The following is a 23,938-nucleotide window of genomic DNA, read 5'->3' as shown; positions in this document are numbered from 1 at the left end:
CAAAGTGACCTTCTCTTCCACAGTTAAAGCAGGCATTGTCTCTGTTATATTTGCTGTCTCTGTTTGGGTGTTTGTGGCCTTGCTGTCGATTACCTTGCTTCCCTCTCTGCCTCTGATAGGCTCCTGTAAATGCAAGGAAACCTGTCTCTGAATCTATGGCGAAGACATTAGTGTTATTTTTCTGTTTGTGCACTTTTGTGGCGTGTTCAGCGTGCAACAGAGCGTCCGGCAGGTTGCCAGTGTTCATTGTGACCCAATGTTTCTCTACATGTGCTCTGATTGGTGGGAGCAGGCCGTTTAGAAATGCATTTTTTAACTGCTGCTGAAATGGCGTTGCATCGCCATCGGCATAGTCTAAACCTGAATGCTGCCTGAAAACTGGGCGCAGGCGGTCTAGAAAGTCTGATGCAGTTTCATTTTCTTTCTGTTTCACCTCTCCTATTTTATTGTAATTAGGCTTGGGGGCTAGCTGTAGCTTCACACGTTCGTAGAAGTTATGTAGTTGGCCTTCTAAATCAGGGTCACCTGCACGCAGGGGTTGTGGCCCGTTACCGATTACTAAAGAGTCTAAGGGGTTATTAATTGCCCCCCCAGTGAAAGAGCCTTTCACTGAGCCAAACTTTAAACCTAAAAGATCTTGAAGTACCTGGTACATTTCATGACCGTTTAAATACCACTGAGTCCTAATCGCTTCAACTGCTCTCTTCCATGTGTCAAAGCCGTCATACAGAGGCGGGACATCTTTAAGACCATTTCTCACACCTGTAAACATAAACTACTCTACGCTTTTTTGTGCTGCCACTTTATTCACTTTTAGTCACTTAGTTATTTATTCACCTATTCAGTCACTTTAATTTAAAAACTGTGTATATGCTGTGTATTTATCTCATTCTTATGGCCTGTTTATGCCCTCTCCTTGTCTTCAACGTCATGCTGCTCCATTGTATCTTAATTGCCCCTTGGGGATAAGGGGTAATTATTTTTGTGTGTGTGTGTATAAAGCAAATTCCAAAAAACAAATTGAAAACAGTACTGAACACAAGTGTTGCTCTGGCCAGTTAAATCATTTTTGACAGTTCCTTTACTGTGTGTAAAATGGAAGTGTTCGGGTGTGTGTGCGGGGTATCTCAGAGTATCTCACCGCTTCTTAGCTCGCATGCCCATGTTAACAGATAGGGCCACCTTGTGGTATGGCATGAAACTACGTTAATTTGCAGCAACAGCATTCCTTCCTGTTTGTTTTTTGTTTTTTTTTTAAAGCAGTAATGTAACAAAGCCCTTGGCGAACCTGATGCACCCACAAACTGATGCAACTGAATTAAATTCTGCTGTCATTATGATTTAACCTTACAGGAACATTACAATATGTATTTGTAAATGTATGTAATGATTTGAAATGTATGGGATTCTGTTTGTTTTTCACTTTGTGCTGATAATGAATAAAAACTGTTGAATCATAAAGGGGTTTGGATAATTAGCACATTCCCTAGAACTGTTTCAGCTGCTTGACAGGCTTAATTCAGTGCAATGTACAACAAAATGAAAAATAAAAAAAGTGTTTTTAATGTTGATAATCACAGGTTCCCATCTGTTTTGCACCGGTTTTTAATCTTTCTCAGAGTTCGTGTCATCAGAATTGTTGTACACGGTCAAGGCTAGAAACTGTTTTCAGTAAGTTCAAACGTAAATATTTAAGAGCCTAAATGTCTGAAAAGGTAGCATTCATTAAATTAGCGCAGGCTTATTCTGACCTATCGCAACAGTCCACTTCACTGTACACTGAAACGGACAGAGCGGCTGCTCTCTCACTGCTGGTTGAGTCAGTGGAGCCTCAGGCAGCAGTCATCTTTATGGCAGTAATCTTTTGAAGAAGCCTGTATATAATTACCATCTCCTTCCTTTAATACTAAATATTTGTTACCCACGTGGTACACTGAGCTTTCTGCAGTGAAGTTCTTGACAAAAATAAGTTGCAAACACATTCAGAATTTGTGTGCTGCATGTCATGAATAGTTGCCGATTTGGATGCAGGTCACGTGGAAGCCAGACGAGGGAGGTGTTATGCAGAGAATAAAGCTGTGACAGTAACCTGAGAATACGGTGTCATGTCTGCCTCAACACTACGGTCAGTATGTGGCCCACTTTAAAAAAAAAAAAACAAACAAAAAAAAAAAAAAAAACCAAATAAAAAACAGGAAAAAAACCCCACCTACCGCAACTACTGCAGAGCTGTATCACACATCAAAAGCTTTTCCAATACGGGTTCCAAGTCAGATTGACCATTTATATGAAAAGAAGTTTGATAGAACTTGACTAGACACAAACAAAAGAGATAGGATCAGCTCTACAGAAGAGATGGGTGGCCCTGAAAAGGACCTTTGTTGCCGTTGTTGTTGTCAGTGCAGTAAGCTTAACCACCAAAGCCGTACAGAGTGCGGCCCTGTCTCTTGAGAGCGTACACCACATCCATGGCGGTGACGGTCTTTCTCTTGGCGTGCTCGGTGTAGGTTACGGCGTCGCGGATGACGTTCTCCAGAAACACCTTCAACACGCCACGGGTCTCCTCGTAGATCAGCCCAGAAATACGCTTCACACCACCACGGCGAGCCAGGCGGCGGATAGCTGGCGTAGTGATGCCCTGGATGTTATCACGAAGCACCTTACGGTGACGCTTTGCGCCTCCTTTGCCGAGTCCTTTACCTCCCTTTCCTCTTCCACTCATTTTGGCTGTTCAGAAACGAATGTGAGGGGTTGCCGCCAGTGGATTTGCGAGCGGTCTGCTTGGTTCTTGCCATTCTTTCTCTCTTTGCCTTTCCTGCGTTTAAAACAGAAAATGTAACAAGCGGAGGAGACTCGCCGCTCTTAAAGTGTGTGACTGGCTGTGACGCGGTGCCACTGCGGCTCGTGATTGGTGAGGGGCTCCACGTGGTGCTCAGCACCGCTCAGAGTAGCACCGCCCCGCCTAGGTGTGTGCTGCTCATTGGAGGAAGGTGCTTTGAAAAGGCGCGCTGCCGCGAGCCTGTCTGCGAATCACTGTCAGGAATCTGCGTATCAGAGAAGACACAGCTAAATACTTGAGAAATCTGGATCCAAATTCAGCGTACTATGATCCAAAGACGCGAGCAATGAGAGAGAACCCGTACTCCAACACTGGCAAGAACCCTGATGAAGTGGGGTACGCTGGAGACAACTTTGTTCGCTACAGTGGAACCACAATTTCCATGGCTCAAACACAATTGTTTGCATTAGGAGAAACCCAGGGCCAACCGCACCAGCATATAGTCTCATAAGGGGTCTGAGGATCTCATCTCAGTACCTAATGACAGTCAGGCTACCTCTGGCGAGCAAATGGAGGGCTGTGCGGCCCCCCCAAATAATTGCCACCCCACACCATTACTGACCCACTGCCAAACTGTTCATGCTGGAGGCGGTTGCAGGCAGCAGAATGTTCTCCACGGCGTCTCCAGACTCTGCCACATGTGCTCAGTGTGAACCTTCATTCATCTGTGAAGAGCACAGGGCGCCAGTGGCAAAGTTGCCAATCTTTGTGTTCTCTGGCAAATGCTAAACGTCCTGCACGGTGTAAGCACCAGTCTAAGTACAACCTCCACCTGTGGACGTAGGGCCCTCATGCCACCCTCATGGAGTCTGTTTCTGACCGTTTGAGCAGACACATGCACATTTGTGGCCTGCTGGAGGTCATTTTGCAGGGCTCTGGCAGTGCTCCTCCTGTTCTACCTTGCACAAATGTGGAGGTAGCGGTGCTGCAGCTGGGTTGTTGCCCTCCTACGGCCTCCTCCACGTTTCCTGATGTACTGGCCCGTCTCCTGCTAGCACCTCCATGCTCTGCACACTACGCTAACAGACACAGCAACCTTCTTGCCACAGTTGGCAATTGATGTGTCATTCTGGATGAGCTGCACTACCTAAGCCACTTGTGTGTAGACTTTGTCTCATGCTCCCGCTAGAGTGAAATCACTGCCAGCATTCAAAAGTGACCAAAACATCAGCGAGAAAGCATAGGTACTGAGAAGTGGTATGTGGTCACCACCTGCAGAACTACTCCTATATTGGGGATGTCTTGCTAATTGCCTATAATTTCCACCTGTTGTCTATTCCATTTGTACAACAGCATGTGAAACTGATTGTCAATCAGCGTTGCTTCCTAAGTGGACAGTTTGATTTCACAGAAGTGTGATTGACTTGGAGTTACACTATGTTGTTTAAGTGTTCCCTTTATTTTTTTGAGTGCATTGAACACATTTTATAAGTGGTCAGAAACTTGTAAATAACTCATGAAAGAATAAAGTTACGTTGAAACCAAGCACACCATTGTTTTTCTTGTGACATTACCAATAAGTTTGATGTGTCACATGGCCCTCTTCCTATTGAAAAAAAACAAAAGTTGTATCCAAGATGGCCGACTTCTAAATGGCCACCATGGTCACCACCCATCTTGAGGAGTTTGCCCCCTCACATATACTAATGTGCCACAAACAGGACTTTAATATCACCAACCATTCCCATGTTATTACGGTGTATCCATATAAATGGCCCACCCTGTACATCAGTCTCAAAACAAGATCAAAAATACGTTTTGGCTGTATATAAGACTTAGTTAGATAGGCAATTTTTACACTGTAGTATCTTGTTTTCTTTTTAAATTCTTCTTTCCATTCACCTAGCACCTTGTTACTTGTTTGGTGGATTGGGCCACAGATGGGTGAAGGGAGACATGAATTCTGGAGCTGGTGGTAGAGGAGCCAGCAGAGTGGTTGTGCTGCCACCAGCTGGCGAGGCTGTGACCTTTGCAGATCATCTGACAGTGCACCAAGAGGGATTGCCAGCATGCTCCCTCAGCAGTTCCGCTTAGTTACCTTTTTCTTTTGACATAATTTCTGTAAAAATTCATTAATTTATATTAGTAATAGCTTTCAACTTTCAGCACTACTTTAACAAACTTATTAAAGTGAGAAATGCAGGTTAAACACGCTCAATTTAAGTATACCTTAACTTATATGCTTCATTACTGCGTTTTTTTTGTTGTTTTGTTTTTTTAGCTTACCAGATCAACTCAATTATAGAATGATAACTACTTGTTAGCATTTTTATGCTGGACAAATGTGCTGTCCTAAAAGCACAATTTGCTTTCTCACAGTGTTTCATTTAAAAACAGAAAAAATATATCATAAAGTGTTAAGCACTATTCTCCACTCATAGACTTGGAGGCTTTGTGCTTAAGCTACACAATTCAGTTAAGTTCAGTTCAGTTCTAAAGTGCCAAGTCAACAGTGGCCTCAAGGCTTTTTATATTGGGGTCAAGACCCTACAATAATACCAAGGAAATAGGAAACTCCAACAATCATATGACCACCTATGAGCAAACACGTTGTTGACAGTGGGAAGGAAAAGCTCCCTTTTAACAGGAAGAAACCCCTGGCAGAAACAGACTCAGCCATCTGCTGCGACTGTTTGGGGCAAGGGGAAGAAGACAGGTTGAGAAGACACACTGTGAAGACTGGACCTAGCCTCCATGTTGTGCATGTTGTATAAAGCGAGCTGCTCTCTTTCACACAGCTCATTCGTTGCTGCAGAGTACCAAAGGAACAAAATGCCTGAACCCGCAAAGTCCGCGCCCAAGAAGGGCTCTAAGAAAGCCGTGACCAAGACCGCCGGCAAGGGCGGCAAGAAGAAGAGAAAGACCAGGAAGGAGAGCTACGCCATCTACGTGTACAAGGTGCTGAAGCAGGTCCACCCCGACACCGGGATCTCCTCCAAGGCCATGAGCATCATGAACTCGTTTGTCAACGACATCTTCGAGCGCATCGCTGCCGAGGCCTCTCGCCTGGCCCACTACAACAAACGCTCCACCATCACGTCCAGGGAGATCCAGACCGCAGTGCGCCTGCTGCTCCCCGGTGAGCTGGCCAAGCACGCAGTGTCTGAGGGCACAAAGGCCGTCACCAAGTACACCAGTTCCAAGTAAAGTGATCCTGCTGTCAGTCAACCCAACGGCTCTTTTCAGAGCCACCCACTCTGTCCTGAAGAGCATACGTTCTACCTTCAAACGTGCAGTTACTATGTTGCCAACTACTGCAATCGCGGAAATGCTTCTTTGTCACTAGGTGCTGTTGATCCGCTACATTGACCCAGACTCAGGAAATGTCGTGTGTGTTATGGAACGATGACAAAGTAACTACAAATACAACATTAATGCCACTTTATGTTTGACAGTCTTTCAGTGCATTTCAATGGCTCCCCTGTGGGCGGCGCCTCCGCTGCATTTCCTGCAGGACTGAGAGGAGGAGAGCCACCTCTGTCCCCAAAGCCACTCTGCTTTTTAACTCCAGCCCTTAAGACCATTTCCCACACCTGTAAACATGAACTACTCTACGCTCTTCTTGTGCTGCCACTTTATTCACTTTTAGTCACTTAGTTATTTATTCACCTATTCAGTCACTTTAATTTAAAAACTGTGTATATGCTGTGTATTTATCTCATTCTTATGGCCTGTTTATGCCCTGTCCTTGTCTTCAACGTCATGCTGCTCCATTGTATCTTAATTGCCCCCTGGGGATAAGGGGTGATTGTGTGTGTGTGTGTGTGTGTGTGTGTGTGTGTGTGTGTGTATAAAGCAAATTCCAAAAAACAAATTGAAAACAGTGCTGAACACAAGTGTTGCTCTGGCCAGTTAAATCATTTTTGACAGTTCCTTTACTGTGTGTAAAATGGAAGTGTTTGGGTGTGTGTGCGGGGTATCTCAGAGTATCTCACCGCTTCTTAGCTCGCATGCCCATGTTAACAGATAGGGCCACCTTGTGGTATGGCATGAAACTACGTTAATTTGCAGCAACAGCATTCCTTCCTGTTTGTTTTTGTTTTGTTTTTTTTAAAGCAGTAATGTAACAAAGCCCTTGGCGAACCTGATGCACCCACAAACTGATGCAACTGAATTAAATTCTGCTGTCATTATGATTTAACCTTACAGGAACATTACAATATGTATTTGTAAATGTATGTAATGATTTGAAATGTATGGGATTCTGTTTGTTTTTCACTTTGTGCTGATAATGAATAAAAACTGTTGAATCACATAGAGGTTTGGATAATTAGCACATTCCCTAGAACTGTTTCAGCTGCTTGACAGGCTTAATTCAGTGCAATGTACAACAAAATGAAAAATAAAAAAAGTGTTTTTAATGTTGATAATCACAGGTTCCCATCTGTTTTGCACCGGTTTTTAATCTTTCTCAGAGTTCGTGTCATCAGAATTGTTGTACACGGTCAAGGCTAGAAACTGTTTCCAGTAAGTTCAAACGTAAATATTTAAGAGCCTAAATGTCTGAAAAGGTAGCATTCATTAAATTAGCGCAGGCTTCTTCTGACCTATCGCAACAAGCCTGTATATAATTACCATCTCCTTCCTTTAATACTAAATATTTGTTACCCACGTGGTACACTGAGCTTTCTGCAGTGAAGTTCTTGACAAAAATAAGTTGCAAACACATTCAGAATTTGAGTGTGCTACATGTCATGAATAGTTGCCGATTTGGATGCAGGTCACGTGGAAGCCAGGCGAGGGAGATGTTACGCAGAGAATAAAGCGGTGACAGTAACCTGAGAATACGGTGTCAGACACAAACAAAAGAGATAGGATCAGCTCTACAGAAGAGATGGGTGGCCCTGAAAAGGACCTTTGTTGCCGTTGTTGTTGTTGTTGTTGTCAGTGTCAGTGCAGTAAGCTTAACCACCAAAGCCGTACAGAGTGCGGCCCTGTCTCTTGAGAGCGTACACCACATCCATGGCGGTGACGGTCTTTCTCTTGGCGTGCTCGGTGTAGGTGACGGCGTCGCGGATGACGTTCTCCAGAAACACCTTCAACACGCCACGGGTCTCCTCGTAGATCAGCCCAGAAATACGCTTCACACCACCACGGCGAGCCAGGCGGCGGATAGCTGGCTTAGTGATGCCCTGGATGTTATCACGAAGCACCTTACGGTGACGCTTTGCGCCTCCTTTGCCGAGTCCTTTACCTCCCTTTCTTTTTTTTTCTTTTTTTTTTTTTAAATCACTTTATTTAAATATCAAAATTCACAACTACAAATACACACAATACAAGCACCACACACAAACTACTCACATCTTATTTTACATATTACAATAATAAAAGCTCCCACGGCAAATCACTTCCCAATTTCATATCTCTCGTTTTTCTTCTTCTCAGCTCAGTAACAATGTTTTTACATACGGTGAAACTACTTATCATTTTTTGTTCTATAACACCTTTAGCTCTTGTTTTCCATATGTGGACATTTATAATACACATCACCAACCAAAACAATCTTCTTTTATTTTCACTCATCTTTTCTTTAAACAAACCATATCTTACTGATTTTATATTATTTTCAATATTAAAACCTAGTTTTTCCATCCTCCTTCTTATTTCAACCGTCCTGTAACACGATATCAATAGATGATCAAGAGTTTCGTCTTCATCACAATTCTCCATGGGGCATTTCTTAGTAGTAACGAAGCAACTCCACAGAACCACAGCTCTTACTGGGAGACGTCCGACAGCGATAAGCCACACTGTATCTCTCATGTTCTCGGATATTACTTTGTCATATATGTTTTTAACTATTTTCTGATTTTCTTCTTTTTCCACAGCCTTATATTGTATCGTACCTTCATTTTTTTTAGATTGATTTTATTATATATCTGTTTTGAGTTTAATTGTAAAAGATTTAAGTCATCCAATTTCCACTGATCCACAAGATCCCCAAACACAAGTTTAAAGTATGGCACTCCCGTTCGGGCTCTCCCTTTCATTTTTTTTCCACTAAGATTCCTTCCCTTGGATCCAGTGGGTGCTTCGCTCAAATGCGCTATATACATTTTTTAGAAAAGGAATCATCAAAATAACGCTAAGATCTGGCGCTCCTAATCCTCCATTTTCTTTTCCTTTATACATTAATTTCCTCTGTGTTACTTCGCGGTTTGTCCCCCAAATCAATTTGGTACACAATTTACTTAATTTAATAACAGTTTTGTGAGGAGGGGGAAAGACAGTAGCCAGAAACAACAACTTTGAGACTACGTGTGTTTTCACAATATTCACACGCGCTTTATAGTTTGTATTTTTATTGTCCCATTTAGCTACTTCGTTTTCTATTTCACTCTCTTTCTTTTTCCAATTCAAAAGACATGGATCATTTTTAGTAATCCAAATACCTAAAATCTTCATCTCCTTATTAACTTTTAAATCGATTACAGGTTCTTTTAAGTTTTGTCCAAACCAAACTCCTTCGGTCTTTTCCTGGTTTAGCTTAGCACCAGAAGCTTGTTCGTATTTTGTTAGCAAATCCTTAAGTATTGATAGCTCCTTTTGATCTTTAATAATTACAGAGACATCATCCGCATAAGCAAGGGCTGTCACCTTATAGGTGTCATTTAGGATGTATCCAGTAAAACGGCTATCACTATTGATTGTTTTAAGTAACGGATTTATTGCTAGAACATATAGGGCTGCGCTTAAAGGACATCCTTGTTTCACTCCACATTCGACATGGAAGGGTTCGGTCAGTCTTCCGTTTACTTTAATCTGGACAAGGGATTTTTTATATAATACTTTAATCATGGAGATGAAGGTTTCAGGTATATTATACGCTTTCATTACTTCCCACAAATAAGAGTGGGAGATGTAATCAAAGGCTTTCCTTTGGTCGAGACTTAATATAAAAAATTCTGTATCTTTTCTACTGTAAATTATTTCACGCAGAGTACACAAGTTATCCCACATCAGACGACCTCTTATTGCACATGTTTGCTCTTTTTCTATAATTTTATCTAATACCTCTTCAAACCTATTCATAATTATTTTAGCAAATATTTTGTAATCAACATTCATTATTGTCAATTGTCTATAATTATTTATATTATCTCTTTCCCCTTTCTTATATAGCAAACACATTAATCCATTATAAAAGGAGTCACCCAAAGTTCCCTCATGCATGCCTTCATTAAAAACAGTAGCTAAAAATTCGGATATTTCATTCACAACTATTTTATAAAATTCGGACGGAAGCCCATCTAAACCAGGGGTTTTGTTTATGTTTAACTGACTGATCGCACATTCTACCTCCTCTTTAGTAATATTTCCTAAAAGTGAGGTATATTGGATGGAGTCCAGAGGCTCTATTTTACTTAACAGATATTTTACTGCACTTGTTTTTGTAGATAACGGAGAGAACATATGGGCACATAGCCTTCTGATAACTCGCCTTTTATCTACTTCTTTTACAAAGGAATTTCCACCCTCATCTCTTATAGAAGAAATGAAATCATTATTACGTTTCTTTTGGTTAGCACCAATCATATAATCTTTATTACCATTTATATCACCTCCCATTGTTTTTTGTATGTTAAATAATATTTCATTATTTACTTTTTCAATACTAACTTTAAGTTCTTCAATCTGGTTCTCTTCATCCTCTTTTCTAAATTTTTTATTCTTCAACAATATATATTGATTTACTTGTTCGTTATACTTTATATTTTTTGCATAATTTATTTCTCTACATTTAAATTTAAAAAAATTTCGCATCCGTTCTTTCAGTATCTTCCACAATTGTATATCAGATGTTGAGTTTTTTAAGTTGCAAAACTTTCTCGATTTCTACCTTTAATTCCAAAACTAGTGCCCCGTCACTTAGACAGCTCGTATTTAATTTCCAATAAGTGGAAGGGGGGTCAGTGCCACACAAAATCGTAGCTCTGACTACCTTATGATCAGAGAAATCAGTTACGAAATCATTATATCTTAAAGCTACAATCTCGGAAGATATATAAATCCTATCTATTCTAGTTTTAGAGGATGAGTCAAACCTTGTAAAATGAATTGTCTGAGGGTTTAAGATCCTATATAAATCCCTAAGAGATGCGTTATTGCATATTTGTGTAAGTAGTTTGCCTTCCCTGGACTCTTTGAATATCGTACTAGCAATCCTATCATTCTCTTCCGTAACCATATTAAAATCCCCACATAAAACAGTATTAAACCCACATTCCAACAAATGTCTCATTTTCTTTAGTAATTGCATTTTCTTTGTTCTTTCTGGTGCGGTATACACATTAATTAACCGAAATTTTTGACCACCATAATGGCAATCAACAAGTAAAAGCCGTCCTGGTATTATATCTCTTTTCTTTATGATGTTCACATGAGTGTTTTTGAAGAAAAAGCCCACCCCGTCTGCACTATCTTCCCCGATTGAGACTACTGAGTGGCTTGGACCCCATAGTTTAATCAGTTCTTCAATATCTTCCTTGGTTTTCAGTCTTAATTCTTGTAGACATAATATGTCATAGTCCAGTTTTTGCAGAAAAAGCACTTTCTTCTTTCTTAGTCTTTCTGATTGTAACCCTCTAACATTCCATGTTATTATTTTAAGAGTACTCATATTTATGTAGTAGAAGGGTTATTCAGTAGGGGGAGGGAACATTGTAAATTCAACATTACCTTGCGGAGGGCTGGATCGATCGTCTTTTCTCTTATCTCTGCCATAAGACGCCATCGAGACACTTCTTTCCTTACTCCTTTCGTTGTTTCATTGACCAATTCCTCCATTGCAGGATGCTGTTTGTTAAGAAAAATCCCTGTTTGTGGATCCACATCATCTCGTCTTGCTGGATCATCCGTAGGAGAAACCTCCACAGGAGTCGAAATGGGTGATTCTTCACTATCACTTGCACTTAGGTAGCTTTCTGATGAATTTTCCTCCTCGCTTTCCCTTCGCTCGTCATCGCTCTCACATTCCACATCAGAGGTTTGTGAGAAGGATTGGTCTCCCGGTTCTTCTCCACTTTTTACTGTTATTTCTTCAGGTTGTCTTGAGAGTGTCAAATCCTCCTCTATGTTGTTATTGTCTGTCTGCGGCTCTGTTACTCCTGGAAGATTTGTTGTGGTACGATTACCGGGTTCTTGACCTGAAGCAGCGTCTGGGACAGCCAATGGATTTATTAAGGACACATTTCCATATGTTAGCCTTTCTTGTAGCGGGGCTGGATTTGAAGCTACTGGCAGCGCTGAGGTGGTTGGAGGATTCGTGCGAAAGGCACTCGTGGAGGGCTGCTGGGAAGCTTTAGTTATATTGGCAAAGGATTTGGGACATTTAAAGAAGGTGTGTCCCTTCAGTCCGCATAGAGAACACTCGCTGTCATTTTGGCATTCTTTAGCTTTATGACCCAACTCCCCGCATTTCCAGCACTTAAAGGTAGGACAGTCTCTTACTTGATGGTCTAAAGCTTGGCAGACGAAACATCTGTTTGCCTGTCCAGGATATATGACACGCCCATTAAAAGGGCCCAGAGAGATGGAGTTAGGGATGGAAACAATATGACCTGCTCCATCTCTCCGCATTCGTACTTTGAATTTTCTTACTCCGTACCACAAGCCAAATTTGTCGACCGGCTTCACGGGAGGTTGCAAGACTTCACAGTACCTTTGTAGATAGAGCTCAATGTCTTGGTCCGGAACTCTTCCTGTCCAAAATTTCACCACAATTGTTGTGACTTCTAGCTGGACTGGAGATTCTACAGACCATTCCTTCCACTTCGGGTGATTTAAGTTGGTATGATGAATTTCCAAGAACCGTCGTAAGGGGGCTTCTTGAAGGAAGCACAACTCAAACTCTCTTCTATTTGGTAACGAAATGAAAGAATAGATATCCTGGGGGTTAACCCACCCTCTCTTTTTTTTTTCTTTTTTTTTAAACTTTATTTAAAGTAAACAAGTTTACATATAAAATGCACATACACATACAATTACATATACAAAACCATGAGCACATACAAAAAGGAGAAACAAGGAGGAAAATCTAGCATCTGAGTCCACACAACGTTCACAAGACTTACAGTTTTAATTCGTTCCAGGGGAAAACTTTCCCAAGTTTCAGGTCCATTGTTCGTCTTCTCCGCAGGTCTGTAATGATATGTTTACTCACCACATCACTACTTATCATCTTTTGTTCAAGTACTCCTTTGGCACGAGTTTTCCAAATATGTGTGTTTATTACACACATTACTAACCAAAAGAGTCTCCTTTTGTCATCACACATTTTTTCTTTAAACAAACCATATTTAACTGCTTTAATATTGACATCCACATCATAGCCAATCTCTGTCATCTTCTGTCTTATCTCAGTTGTCCTATAACAATCCAATAGAAGATGTTCTAGGGTCTCATCTTCATCACAGTCTGTCATAGGACATTTCATGGTGGTAACAAAACAACTCCATTGTACAACTGCTCTCACAGGGAGGCGCCCGAGCAAGATGAGCCATACCACGTCTCTCATGCTTTCAGATAATAATTTATCTTGTATATTTTTAACTATTGAAAGGTTTTCATCTTCATTTGCATACTTATATTGAATTACACCTTCATTTTTGGTTTCATTAATTTTTTTATAGATATTTTTCGTATTATCTTGGAGAATATTTAAACTATATTGTTCCCATTGACTTGATAAGTCACCAAACATAAGTCTGTGGTATGGAACGCCCGCTCTGGCCCTGCCTCTTTTCTTTTGCCACAATTGCTCTTTCCCTCGAACCCACGGGGCACCCCGAGAAATTGCGCTTTGAGTAATTTTTATAAAAGGAATTCGCAAGACAATCTCTAAGTCTGGGGCTTAGAGTAAGTAAGATGTGCATTAAATTTATCTGGGGATCCAATCGAGAAGTGACTAAGAGAAAATTTATGTACAAGAGTAAGAAGCACGGGGGTTTGGGAGCCCCAGACTTAGAGATTGTTTTGCGAATTCCTTTTATAAAAATTACTCAAAGCGCAATTTCTCGGGGTGCCCCGTGGGTTCGAGGGAAAGAGCAATTGTGGCAAAAGAAAAGAGGCAGGGCCAGAGCGGGCGTTCCATACCACAGACTTATGTTTGGTGACTTATCAAGTCAATGGGAACAATATAGTTTAAACATTCTCCAAGATAATACGGAAAATATCTATAAAAAAATTAATGAAACCAAAAATGAAGGTGTAATTCAATATAAGTATGCAAATGAAGATGAAAATCTTTCAATAGTTAAAAATATACAAGATAAATTATTATCTGAAAGCATGAGAGACGTGGTATGGCTCATCTCGCTCGGGCGCCTCCCTGTGAGAGCAGTGGTACAATGGAGTTGTTTTGTTACCACCATGAAATGTCCTATGACAGACTGTGATGAAGATGAGACCCTAGAACATCTCCTATTGGATTGTTATAGGACAACTGAGATCAGGCAGAAAATGACAGAGATTGGCTATGATGTGGATGTTAATATTAAAGCAGTTAAATATGGTTTGTTTAAAGAAGAAATGTGTGACGACAAAAGGAGACTCTTTTGGTTAGTAATGTGTGTAATAAACACACATATTTGGAAGACTCGTGCCAAAGGAGTACTTGAACAAAAGATGATAAGTAGTGATGTGGTGAGTAAACATATCATTACAGACCTGCGAAGAAGACGAACAATGGACCTGAAACTTGGGAAAGTTTTCCCCTGGAACGAATTAAAACTGTAAGTCTTGTGAACGTTGTGTGGACTCAGATGCTAGATTTTCCTCCTTGTTTATCCCTTTTGTATGTACTCATGGTTTTGTATATGTAATTGTATGTGTATGTGCATTTTATATGTAAACTTGTTTACTTTAAATAAAGTTTAAAAAAAATAAAAAAAAAAGAAAGACAAAGAAATCTCCAAGAAGCGACGTAAGGGCGCCTCTTGGGTGAAACACAGCTCAAAATCCCGTTTATTGGGCAGAGCAATGAAAGAGTATATGTCCTGCACATTCAGCCAAGATGTTTGCAATAACAGCTCTTCAGCAACATAATCACGGGTCGGGGGATCCCCGTCTCCGATGTACTTGAGTCTCACCCATAAATTGCTGAAGTTTGAAGCAAACGGTAATGGGGCATACGGGGGCATGGTTACAAAACTAATAACCCTTGCCACCCTTGCCCCGTCCATTCATGGTTACAGTTTCTTCTTTGAACAAACAAAGTCGAATCACCCTTTCCTCTTCCATTCATTTTGGCTGTTCAGAAACAAATGTGAGTCATTGCTTGACGGACTCCTGAATTTACATCTGATTTGAGGACGTAAAAGAAAACAGGAGTGCTTGAAACTACGGCCATCTACTGGCCTTTGGCGGAAACGAGGAACAGCATGACTGTGCCTGGGGTGCAGTAGCTATGGGGCGCCGTTTGTAAAGTGAAACATGCTGAAATTAACGGCAACATTTTTCCACATTTAGCTCAAAAACAAGTAATTTTTTACAACATTTAGTAAAATATTTGTAACTTTTCATATTTAAAACAGAATTTTAAATGTTAAATCTAAATGTTAAATATTCAATCTAAATGTTAAATGTTAAATCTAAATATTATATTTAAATCTAAATCTAAATGTTAAATCTAAATGTTTAGGCTAACATGCAAATTTATTGCACGGATCAGCGGAAATACCAAAATAAAAGCTTTCCGAAAACCTCCAGTGCAAAAGTGTGCCGGTAGTGGTCAGACACGTTCTCACTCCCAAAGCGTAATAATTTTCTCTAGGTGACAAATTGTCAACATTTTATGCTTTCGGGTACCCAACACGTTCCTAAATTATAGCATCGGAAAAAGGAGAGCCCATGAGAACCGTTTGGACTCAATCTACACATGTTCGTTCATTTTCTAAAAATCGATTTGGAAAACACTATTTTACGTCATTTAACTGCTAGTAAAGGTTATGAATAAGGTTATAGTTAGGGATAAGGTTAGGTTTAGGGCTGGAACACATGGCTGGAACGTCTATTATGGCGGGACCGTCATTCCACTGGAATTCAGCCATAACCCGACCATGAGAAAGCACGTCCGGCGATTTAGCTGAAAACATCGGAAGATCCGTTTTGTCGGCCATCCAAAGGTTTAGCAGTAGTGCACTCTTAGCAGCTGCAGTCTCCACTTCACAATCGCTGCAGCACATGTCCAGCAAAATCGCTGGACATGCTCGTAGGCAAGAAGTGAAGCAGCACATGGCGGTGAGAAGTGAGGAGTTTTTTATATGAAATATGTTTTTGTAAGGTTTTGAGCTAAATGTGGAAAAATGTTGCCGTTAATTTCAGCATGTTTCACTTTACAAACGGCGCCCCATAAGTAGCTGTGTACTGTACACGATATGAGATGGAGTACTACATGTGTCACAGAGACAATCCAACAGTTTATATCCAGTTAATATCTTTATTAAAGGCCAATAACCAGTGGTGCCTTGCCTCCAACGGAGCCAGGAAGGGGGGGGGGGGGAAGGTCATGCCATGAAATATTATTAGTTGTCCCCAGATCAAATAGGTTGTTAATGAGGTTTTACCTTGAAACTCTGAATACCAGAACTTCCATACTTCCAGAATCAATGTAGTTTTAGAAGTGTGTTTATATTGGCTTCATTACATGCAATAGCATTCACAGATGATCGCAACAGATTATTCAGAATGTCAATACTATATTTTCTGACTTGAAAGTGGCAGCGAGTCATTCTCTGGGGGCGCTATATCTACGATCTCTACTTGACTGGACTGATCTGGACAGCTTCACAGTATCATTTTTCTGTATGTTATCAATGTTAGTGTCAAAGTCTGAAGACAGTTTGCGCAGTGAGATTAGTTTAACAGAGTTCCCAAAAGTCAGCTTCAATCCAACATCAGTGATGTGGCCTAGGTATTGGATCAACGCCAGCGGAACATGACGATGCTGTGTTTCCATGCTCAAAGTTAGTTCAAAGAATTGTGTTAAAGTGTTAGTTTTTATACATCTTTGGGGAGTGAAAAAAAACAAAAAAAAACAAACAAAAAAAACAACCGCATCCGTGAACTGAACATGAACTGTGAAAAATATCTGATCCATGTTAGGCTTATTGTTATGTACATTCATAGTTTATAGCCAATTTAAACAACGGGAGTTTACCAAAGGTACTTTAGAGCAGGGGTGTCAATCTTCTTCTACTGTAAGTAATGTAAACTTATGTGTAGCAGGAAAGAATTGGAAGTCCTGGTGAAGTACTGGTGCTTAGATCAAGTTACTGGATGCCACCTTCATGCCAAGCATATGGCTTCTATTATATTAAAAAAAGATAAAACAAGAACAAAAAAAGCCAAGAACGCTGTACTGTCTTGTATGAGGTTAATGTTATTGTAAGAAAGGAGCGCGCTCTCGGTGTGAGTGTGTTGGCTCTGAAAAGAGCCGTTGTTTGTAGGAGGGCGTGCAGACAGCTTAAGCCCTCTCTCCGCGGATGCGGCGAGCCAGCTGAATGTCTTTGGGCATGATGGTGACCCTCTTGGCGTGGATGGCGCACAGGTTGGTGTCCTCGAAGAGTCCGACCAGGTAAGCCTCGCTGGCCTCCTGCAGAGCCATGACAGCGGAGCTCTGGAAGCGCAAGTCGGTCTTGAAATCCTGAGCGATCTCGCGGACCAGGCGCTGGAAGGGCAGCTTGCGAATGAGCAGCTCGGTGGACTTCTGGTAACGGCGGATCTCGCGCAGAGCCACGGTGCCGGGCCTGTAACGGTGAGGTTTCTTGACGCCTCCGGTGGCCGGGGCGCTCTTACGAGCGGCCTTGGTGGCCAGCTGCTTCCTGGGGGCTTTGCCGCCAGTGGATTTGCGAGCGGTCTGCTTGGTTCTTGCCATTCTTTCTCTCTTTAACTTTGCTGCGTTTAAAACAGAAAATGTAACAAGCGGAGGGGACTCGCCGCTCTTAAAGTGTGTGACTGGCTGTGACGCGGTGCCGCTGCGGCTCGTGATTGGTGAGGGGCTCCACGTGATGCTCAGCACCATTCAGAGGAGCCCCGCCCCGCCTAAGTGTGTGCTGCTCATTGGAGGAAGGTGCTTTGAAAAGGCGCGCTGCCGCGAGCCTGTCTGCGATTGGTGTGTGACGAAGCCGCCCGCGCTCTGCGGAAATATAAGCCAGGCTCGGCGCTGATCCGGCCACATTTCCTTTGAGTGTTGACACTGCGAAGAGAAGGTTCAACATGAGTGGGCGTGGCAAAACCGGAGGCAAAGCCAGAGCTAAGGCTAAGACCCGTTCATCCCGTGCCGGGCTCCAGTTCCCCGTGGGTCGTGTCCACAGGCTGCTGCGCAAAGGCAACTATGCGCAGCGCGTGGGTGCCGGCGCTCCCGTCTACCTGGCAGCTGTGCTCGAGTACCTGACCGCTGAGATCCTCGAGCTGGCTGGCAACGCAGCCCGCGACAACAAGAAGACTCGTATCATCCCACGTCACCTGCAGCTGGCTGTGCGCAACGACGAGGAGCTCAACAAGCTCCTTGGCGGAGTCACCATCGCCCAGGGTGGTGTGCTGCCCAACATCCAGGCCGTGCTGCTGCCCAAGAAGACCGAGAAGCCCGTCAAGGCCAAGTAAATGCCAAAGCCTCTCCTTCACGCACGAAACAAATAAACAAAGGCTCTTTTCAGAGCCACACACTTCTTTCTGAGCAAACATCCTCGTAGCTCTTGATGTGCTGTATGTATTTGGAAATGTAGTATTACCTTGTTCTTGCCTGTGTGTATCCTCCCAACCAGATCTTCAGGTTGATTTAATATATTATTAACAATAATAAAAAATTATGCACAAAAGGAATTACTAATAAAAAAAAAAAAAAAGTGGTTTCATTTATATATAAATATATGTGGTGGCCCCTAGCGACAAAGCACGTACAAATTCCAACACATTTCTAACATGAACTGAACTTCCAAAACATAGCTACCTAGAATACTTAAATTACACAACTGAAAGCATGTGAGAGAAATGTTCATTTACCTGTTATTACCACACACCAAATTCGGTTGTTGGTACTTGCTGGCTTGTGTAGCCACTAGGTAACAAAAGTTCAACACTGCCCCTAGCATCCTGGAGCACTTCTTTTGTCTTTTGTAGGTGTTTTGGAGTTTTTACGTGTTTTGGCTGTAGGGGCCACCGTAAATATACTTTTATTTATTCACTCCACATGAAATGTAATAAATCATAGAATACAAAAATCAACTATTCACATTTCAACTTATAACTATTTAAATTTTCTGCTTTTTCCTTTTACAAATTTAAAGTGAAACAACACAAAACACTGCAAACCACAACACAATTAAATAGAAATTATAATATGAAAATAAAAAGAACATACGTATTCTCTGTCATATGGACCTGCATGAATAAACTTTGTCCCTGGCTCTCTTTCTCTCTGTCCCGCCCACTCTGTTCACTTTCTGATTGTGAAATGTGAGCCGTGACAGTAATACAAGCTGCAAGTGTTATGAGAAAAAAAAAAAAAAAAAAAAACCCAAAAAGTATCTTATCTTGCTTTGACATTAATGCTATTATTGTGAATAACAGAGTGTTGCGTGATTGTGAGGAAGGAGCTCTGGTGTGTTGCTGTGGTGGCTCTGAGAAGAGCCGTTGTTGAGTGCGAGAGAGTGTTGGCAGCTCACTTCTTCTTGGCTGCTGTGGCTGCCTTCTTGGCTTTGGGCTTGGCGGCCTTCTTGGCGGGGGCTTTCTTGGCTGCGGGAGGCTTCTTGGTGACCTTCTTGGGGCTCTTGGCTGCCGCCTTCTTGGGGCTCTTGCTGGGCTTCTTGGCCGCCACAGCGGGCTTCTTGGCCTTCTTGGGGGACTTCTTAGCGGCTGCGGGCTTCTTGGCTGCCGCTGGCTTCTTGGGGGACTTTTTAGCGGCTGCTGCCGGCTTCTTGGCTTTGGCAGCGGCGGGCTTCTTGGCTTTGGGAGCGGCTTTCTTTGCGGGCTTCTTGGCTTTGCTCTCGGTAGCCTTCTTGTTCATCTTGAAGGATCCGGAGGCCCCGGTGCCCTTGGTCTGCACCAGAGTGCCCTTGGCCACCAGGCTCTTGATGGCGGTCTTGACGCGGGCATTGTTCTTGTCCACATCGTAGCCTCCGGCAGCCAGAGCCTTCTTGAGAGCGGCTGTGGACACGCCGCTGCGCTCCTTGGAAGCGGCCACGGCTTTCACGATCAACTCGCCCACGCTGGGGCCCACCTTCTTCGGCTTGGAAGCCGTCGTCTTCTTCTTGGCCGCCTTGGCCGGGGCGGCGGCAGCAGGAGGTGCGGGTGCTTCCTCTGACATTTTCCTCTTTCCTTCTGATCGAGTCACGGTGCAGTGATGGCAACTCGGAAGCGTCACGCTGCACTTAAACGCACCATGAGAACCGTGGGGAGTGAATGTAACGCGCGCCGCTCTCGCGTGCACCACGCAATGCTTCAGTTTGTGTTTCGTGTCTCGGGATCAAAGAGCTCAAAGTGAGTGTGTGAGCAGCACTGCAGGCCGACAGTGGAGCAGTCCACAGCGGACTCGTGTCTCCTCGGGCAGGCCTCGTGTCGGGCTCTGGTGCTCTCTGCTCTTGCTTTGTGGAGCCTCCAAAGCTCAGCGACTCAGTGCGGAGCTCAGCGCTGCTCGGCGGCTTTTTGCGCTCTTTTCTTTCCTAAAACAAAGGAGCCGCAGCACAGCTCCATGAAAAGCCCTTTTCCAGCTCAGACACATGTTCGTTCGCGCACTCCGACTTAAAAGCAGCATCTGGTGAGCGCAGCTGTGGGACAGCAAACAAACACACCGATGCAGCTGGACGCCCACGGAGCAGCGAGACTTCTGTGAGAGCTGCTCACTTCTAACCAAAGCACAGCGGCCTCGAGTTTCACTCACGTTGTTGTATATCAGAAATCACCATTAGTTAGTCACGTTACGGCAGCTCGCTTCCACACTTTGGCCCTGATCTCTTAGTCTGCATCAGTCCGTTTCCTTCCAGCTACAGTTACCGACTCTACTATAAACAACAACAGCGAATGAACACGTGAATACACACATCCACCAACTGATCACTAAGTATCTCAATGTGCAATACTCAATACCTGCTAAAAACATCCAACATCTCACTATTAAACATTCTCTTTTTGTCGCTACTAGTCAAACGTATTTTTATATCTATTTCATTTATTTAATCAGAGTAATATTGCTCTTATTTTTTGGCATTTAATAAAGGGACTAATAAACTAATAAAGCTTATCTTATGTCCTGGATAGCGACCTCAGTCTAATCTAGTACAGTGCATTTAATTATGCCCAGTATATCTGTGCTCCTTTACTGGAGGATTCTATTATTCTTCCACCCACTAAAAAAATGTAACCACAGATTGTTGTCCAAGATAAGTAAAATGCTGCACAATACCTCCCACCCTCCCATCGTGTGCTTGACCAGTCACAGAAGAGCGTTTAGTGAGAGACTGAGATGACCAAAATTCACCTCTGAATCAGAATCAGAATGGGTTTTATTTCCTAATGTTGAGCAGGTTTACAACATTAGGAAATTGCTTCGGTACTTAGTGCAAAACACTCTGTAAGACAACACTTAACTAAACATAAAAAATAAAAGTGCTAAGCAGATAGATATATCTTATACACAGCACTTGCTACAATAGTTGTACTATCTAAAGGCATATAGAAAGGTGGCTACGGAGCCAACAAATTATGAATTAGATTGAAGATAGCTTTGACGGAAATTCCTCTTTGAGCATCACTAGGAAAGCTGGATGCGTAGGACACAGCAGAGCCTGCCTGTGGGATAGGCAGTATAGGCAAATGGTAAAGATGCCTTCCATCCAGGGGTACCACAAGTGGGGGAAGAGAAAACACATTGGACTCCTTTTCTTATAATAATAAATACAAAAACATATTAATAATAACTTAATATAAAAATATATATTAATGGTAGTAATTCATACCTTTCCTAGTATCCATTTGGACATCTAGGGTAGCTAATGTTTGCCCTCTAACAGGCCAAACAAACCACGCCTTTATCATAGTTGTTAGTCTAGTTGTGTGATTATAGTGTTAACGAGCACATCAAGTCAAGTGGCTTTGTCATTTCAACCATGTGCAGTGCTACAGTACACAGTGAAGCAAGATAGCGTTCTTCCAAGACCGTGGTGCTACATAGGACAATCAACACAGGACCACATAAAGTGCAAATGTACAACATAAGAAAAACGGTGCAACCCCAGATCAGAACGATACAGACAAATTGATACTAAATTTTAAGTTTACTGCTTCTTTGGATTCTGCTATGCAAAGTTTTTGTGAAATGACAAACTTAACTTTGGATATCAGGACAAAAAAAAAAAAAAAAAAAAAAAAAAAAACACCCAAACACTTCCATTTTACACAAAGTAAAGAAACTGTCAAAATGAGTTAACTGGCCAGAGCAACACTTGTGTTCAGGTATTTTGTGGAAAAAGTACTGTTTTCAATTTGGGTTTTTTTTGGAATTTTCTTTGTATTATATTATCACACACACACACACAAATAAATAATCACCCCTTATCCCCAAGGGGCAAATAAGATACAATGGAGCAGCATGACGTTGAAGACAAGGACAGGGCATAAACAGGCAATAAGAATGAGATAATAAATACACAGCATATACACAGTTTTAAAATTAAAGTGACTGAATAGGTGAATAAATAACTAAGTGACTAAAAGTGAATAAAGTGTCGGCAGCACAAAAAGAGCGTAGAGTAGTTTACAGGTGTGGGAAATGGTCTTAAGGGCTGGAGTTAAAAAGCAGAGTGGCTTTGGGGACAGAGGTGGCTCTCCTCCTCTCAGTCCTGCAGGAAATGCAGCGGAGGCGCCGCCCACAGGGGAGCCATTGAAATGCACTGAAAGACTGTCAAACATAAAGTGGCATTAATGTTGTATTTGTAGTTACTTTGTCATCGTTCCATAACAACACACGACATTTCCTTGAGTCTGGGTCAATGTAGCGGATCAACAGCACCTAGTGACAAAGAAGCATTTCCGCGATTGCAGTAGTTGGCAACATAGTAACTGCACGTTTGAAGGTAGAACGTATGCTCTTTCAGGACAGAGTGGGTGGCTCTGAAAAGAGCCGTTGGGTTGACTGACAGCAGGATCACTTTACTTGGAACTGGTGTACTTGGTGACGGCCTTTGTGCCCTCAGACACTGCGTGCTTGGCCAGCTCACCGGGGAGCAGCAGGCGCACTGCGGTCTGGATCTCCCTGGACGTGATGGTGGAGCGTTTGTTGTAGTGGGCCAGGCGAGAGGCCTCGGCAGCGATGCGCTCGAAGATGTCGTTGACAAACGAGTTCATGATGCTCATGGCCTTGGAGGAGATCCCGGTGTCGGGGTGGACCTGCTTCAGCACCTTGTACACGTAGATGGCGTAGCTCTCCTTCCTGGTCTTTTCTTCTTCTTGCCGCCCTTGCCGGCGGTCTTGGTCACGGCTTTCTTAGAGCCCTTCTTGGGCGCGGACTTTGCGGGTTCAGGCATTTTGTTCCTTCGATACTCTGCAGTAACGAATGAGCTGTGTGGCAGAGAGCAGCTCCTTTTATACAGCCTGTATGCTAATATCACTGCGCAGGCCCTCGGCTCTCATTGGCTGAGCTGCACAGTGGGCCGGACATTGCGTTGGAGGAAATCTATGAATTGTGCTACAACAGGCGCGCATCTAACAAAGAAGTGGTCTGTGTGATCGTTTCCTCATTTGTTGGAACAGTCATTTGTATTAATGAGCAGTAAATGTAGTGCTCTGTGTGGCAAATGTGGAGGAGTTAGGGAGACACAGACTGAAAGCAAGAATATGCTTAGATTTTTGGTGACTTTTGTTAAAACAGGCGCGTATCCTACAGTATTTTTAAAGAATACAGCGTAAAGATTCTACAGAAGACTGATCGGTTTAGATGATTTTCCTCCTCCTGGGGTCAGCGACAAAATCATTAAAGACTTTCACCATTAATCTTTTTCAGAATCCTCCATGGCTCCTTATTCAACTCTGCTATCAAATTGAAAGATGAGTAAACATTTTGAGATACAGGAACTTTTAATTTGGACAGTGAGATTTTTTTGAAGC

At 42.5% G+C, this 23,938-nt stretch overlaps 7 protein-coding genes across 7 annotated transcripts in view; 3 read left to right on the top strand and 4 right to left on the bottom strand.

Moving 5' to 3' along the window:
- Positions 1–2,386: 2,386 nt before the first annotated feature.
- Positions 2,387–2,811, bottom strand: LOC120716702 (histone H4-like). The gene has a single exon (XM_040004292.1). It carries the CDS (start codon positions 2,720–2,722, stop codon positions 2,411–2,413), a length of 312 nt encoding a protein of 103 aa, XP_039860226.1. The 5' UTR covers positions 2,723–2,811; the 3' UTR covers positions 2,387–2,410.
- A 2,793-nt stretch (positions 2,812–5,604) lies between these two features.
- Positions 5,605–6,021, top strand: LOC120716698 (histone H2B 1/2-like). Its single transcript, XM_040004289.1, has one exon. The coding sequence runs from the start codon at positions 5,612–5,614 to the stop codon at positions 5,984–5,986; it is 375 nt and encodes a 124-aa protein (XP_039860223.1). The 5' UTR covers positions 5,605–5,611; the 3' UTR covers positions 5,987–6,021.
- A 1,706-nt stretch (positions 6,022–7,727) lies between these two features.
- Positions 7,728–23,938, bottom strand: part of zgc:163040 (uncharacterized protein LOC100038789 homolog) — a 21,899-nt gene continuing 5,688 nt past the window's right edge. Inside the window, 4 exon segments of the mRNA XM_040004294.1 lie at positions 7,728–8,027; positions 14,998–15,039; positions 17,384–17,715; positions 17,806–17,838. Coding sequence (XP_039860228.1) covers positions 7,744–8,027; positions 14,998–15,039; positions 17,384–17,715; positions 17,806–17,838 — 691 coding nt within the window. The 3' untranslated portion in view covers positions 7,728–7,743.
- LOC120716691 (histone H2A-like) lies at positions 17,972–18,505 on the top strand. Its single transcript, XM_040004271.1, has one exon. The coding sequence runs from the start codon at positions 18,056–18,058 to the stop codon at positions 18,440–18,442; it is 387 nt and encodes a 128-aa protein (XP_039860205.1). The 5' UTR covers positions 17,972–18,055; the 3' UTR covers positions 18,443–18,505.
- Positions 19,215–23,938, bottom strand: part of LOC120716681 (histone H1-like) — a 16,430-nt gene continuing 11,706 nt past the window's right edge. The window contains exon 3 of the mRNA XM_040004260.1: positions 19,215–20,148. Within this exon, the coding sequence (XP_039860194.1) occupies positions 19,500–20,144 (645 nt within the window). The 5' untranslated portion in view covers positions 20,145–20,148 and the 3' untranslated portion in view covers positions 19,215–19,499. The remainder of the gene's footprint in view (positions 20,149–23,938) is intronic.
- LOC120716697 (histone H2B 1/2-like) overlaps positions 20,161–23,938 on the top strand; it is a 15,917-nt gene continuing 12,139 nt past the window's right edge. Inside the window, exon 1 of the mRNA XM_040004288.1 lies at positions 20,161–20,166. The gene's annotated coding sequence lies outside the window, so the exon portion shown is untranslated. The remainder of the gene's footprint in view (positions 20,167–23,938) is intronic.
- The window catches only part of LOC120716693 (histone H2B-like), a 12,697-nt gene continuing 11,706 nt past the window's right edge, over positions 22,948–23,938 (bottom strand). The window contains 2 exon segments of the mRNA XM_040004274.1: positions 22,948–23,268; positions 23,271–23,375. Of these exon segments, the coding sequence (XP_039860208.1) occupies positions 22,985–23,268; positions 23,271–23,358 (372 nt within the window). The 5' untranslated portion in view covers positions 23,359–23,375 and the 3' untranslated portion in view covers positions 22,948–22,984.

This window comes from Simochromis diagramma, unplaced genomic scaffold (assembly GCF_900408965.1).
Source record: "Simochromis diagramma unplaced genomic scaffold, fSimDia1.1 OVJJ01000565.1, whole genome shotgun sequence".
Classification (NCBI taxonomy): Eukaryota; Metazoa; Chordata; class Actinopteri; order Cichliformes; family Cichlidae; genus Simochromis; species Simochromis diagramma.
The sequence above is the reverse complement of the archived record's forward strand: the minus strand, read 5'-3'. Positions and strand labels throughout refer to the sequence as shown.

Bases quoted from the DNA above. Each gene is read 5' to 3' on its own strand.
- LOC120716702 (XM_040004292.1), bottom strand. From the start codon at position 2,722: ATGAGTGGAAGAGGAAAGGGAGGTAAAGGACTCGGCAAAGGAGGCGCA.
- LOC120716698 (XM_040004289.1), top strand. From the start codon at position 5,612: ATGCCTGAACCCGCAAAGTCCGCGCCCAAGAAGGGCTCTAAGAAAGCC.
- LOC120716691 (XM_040004271.1), top strand. From the start codon at position 18,056: ATGAGTGGGCGTGGCAAAACCGGAGGCAAAGCCAGAGCTAAGGCTAAG.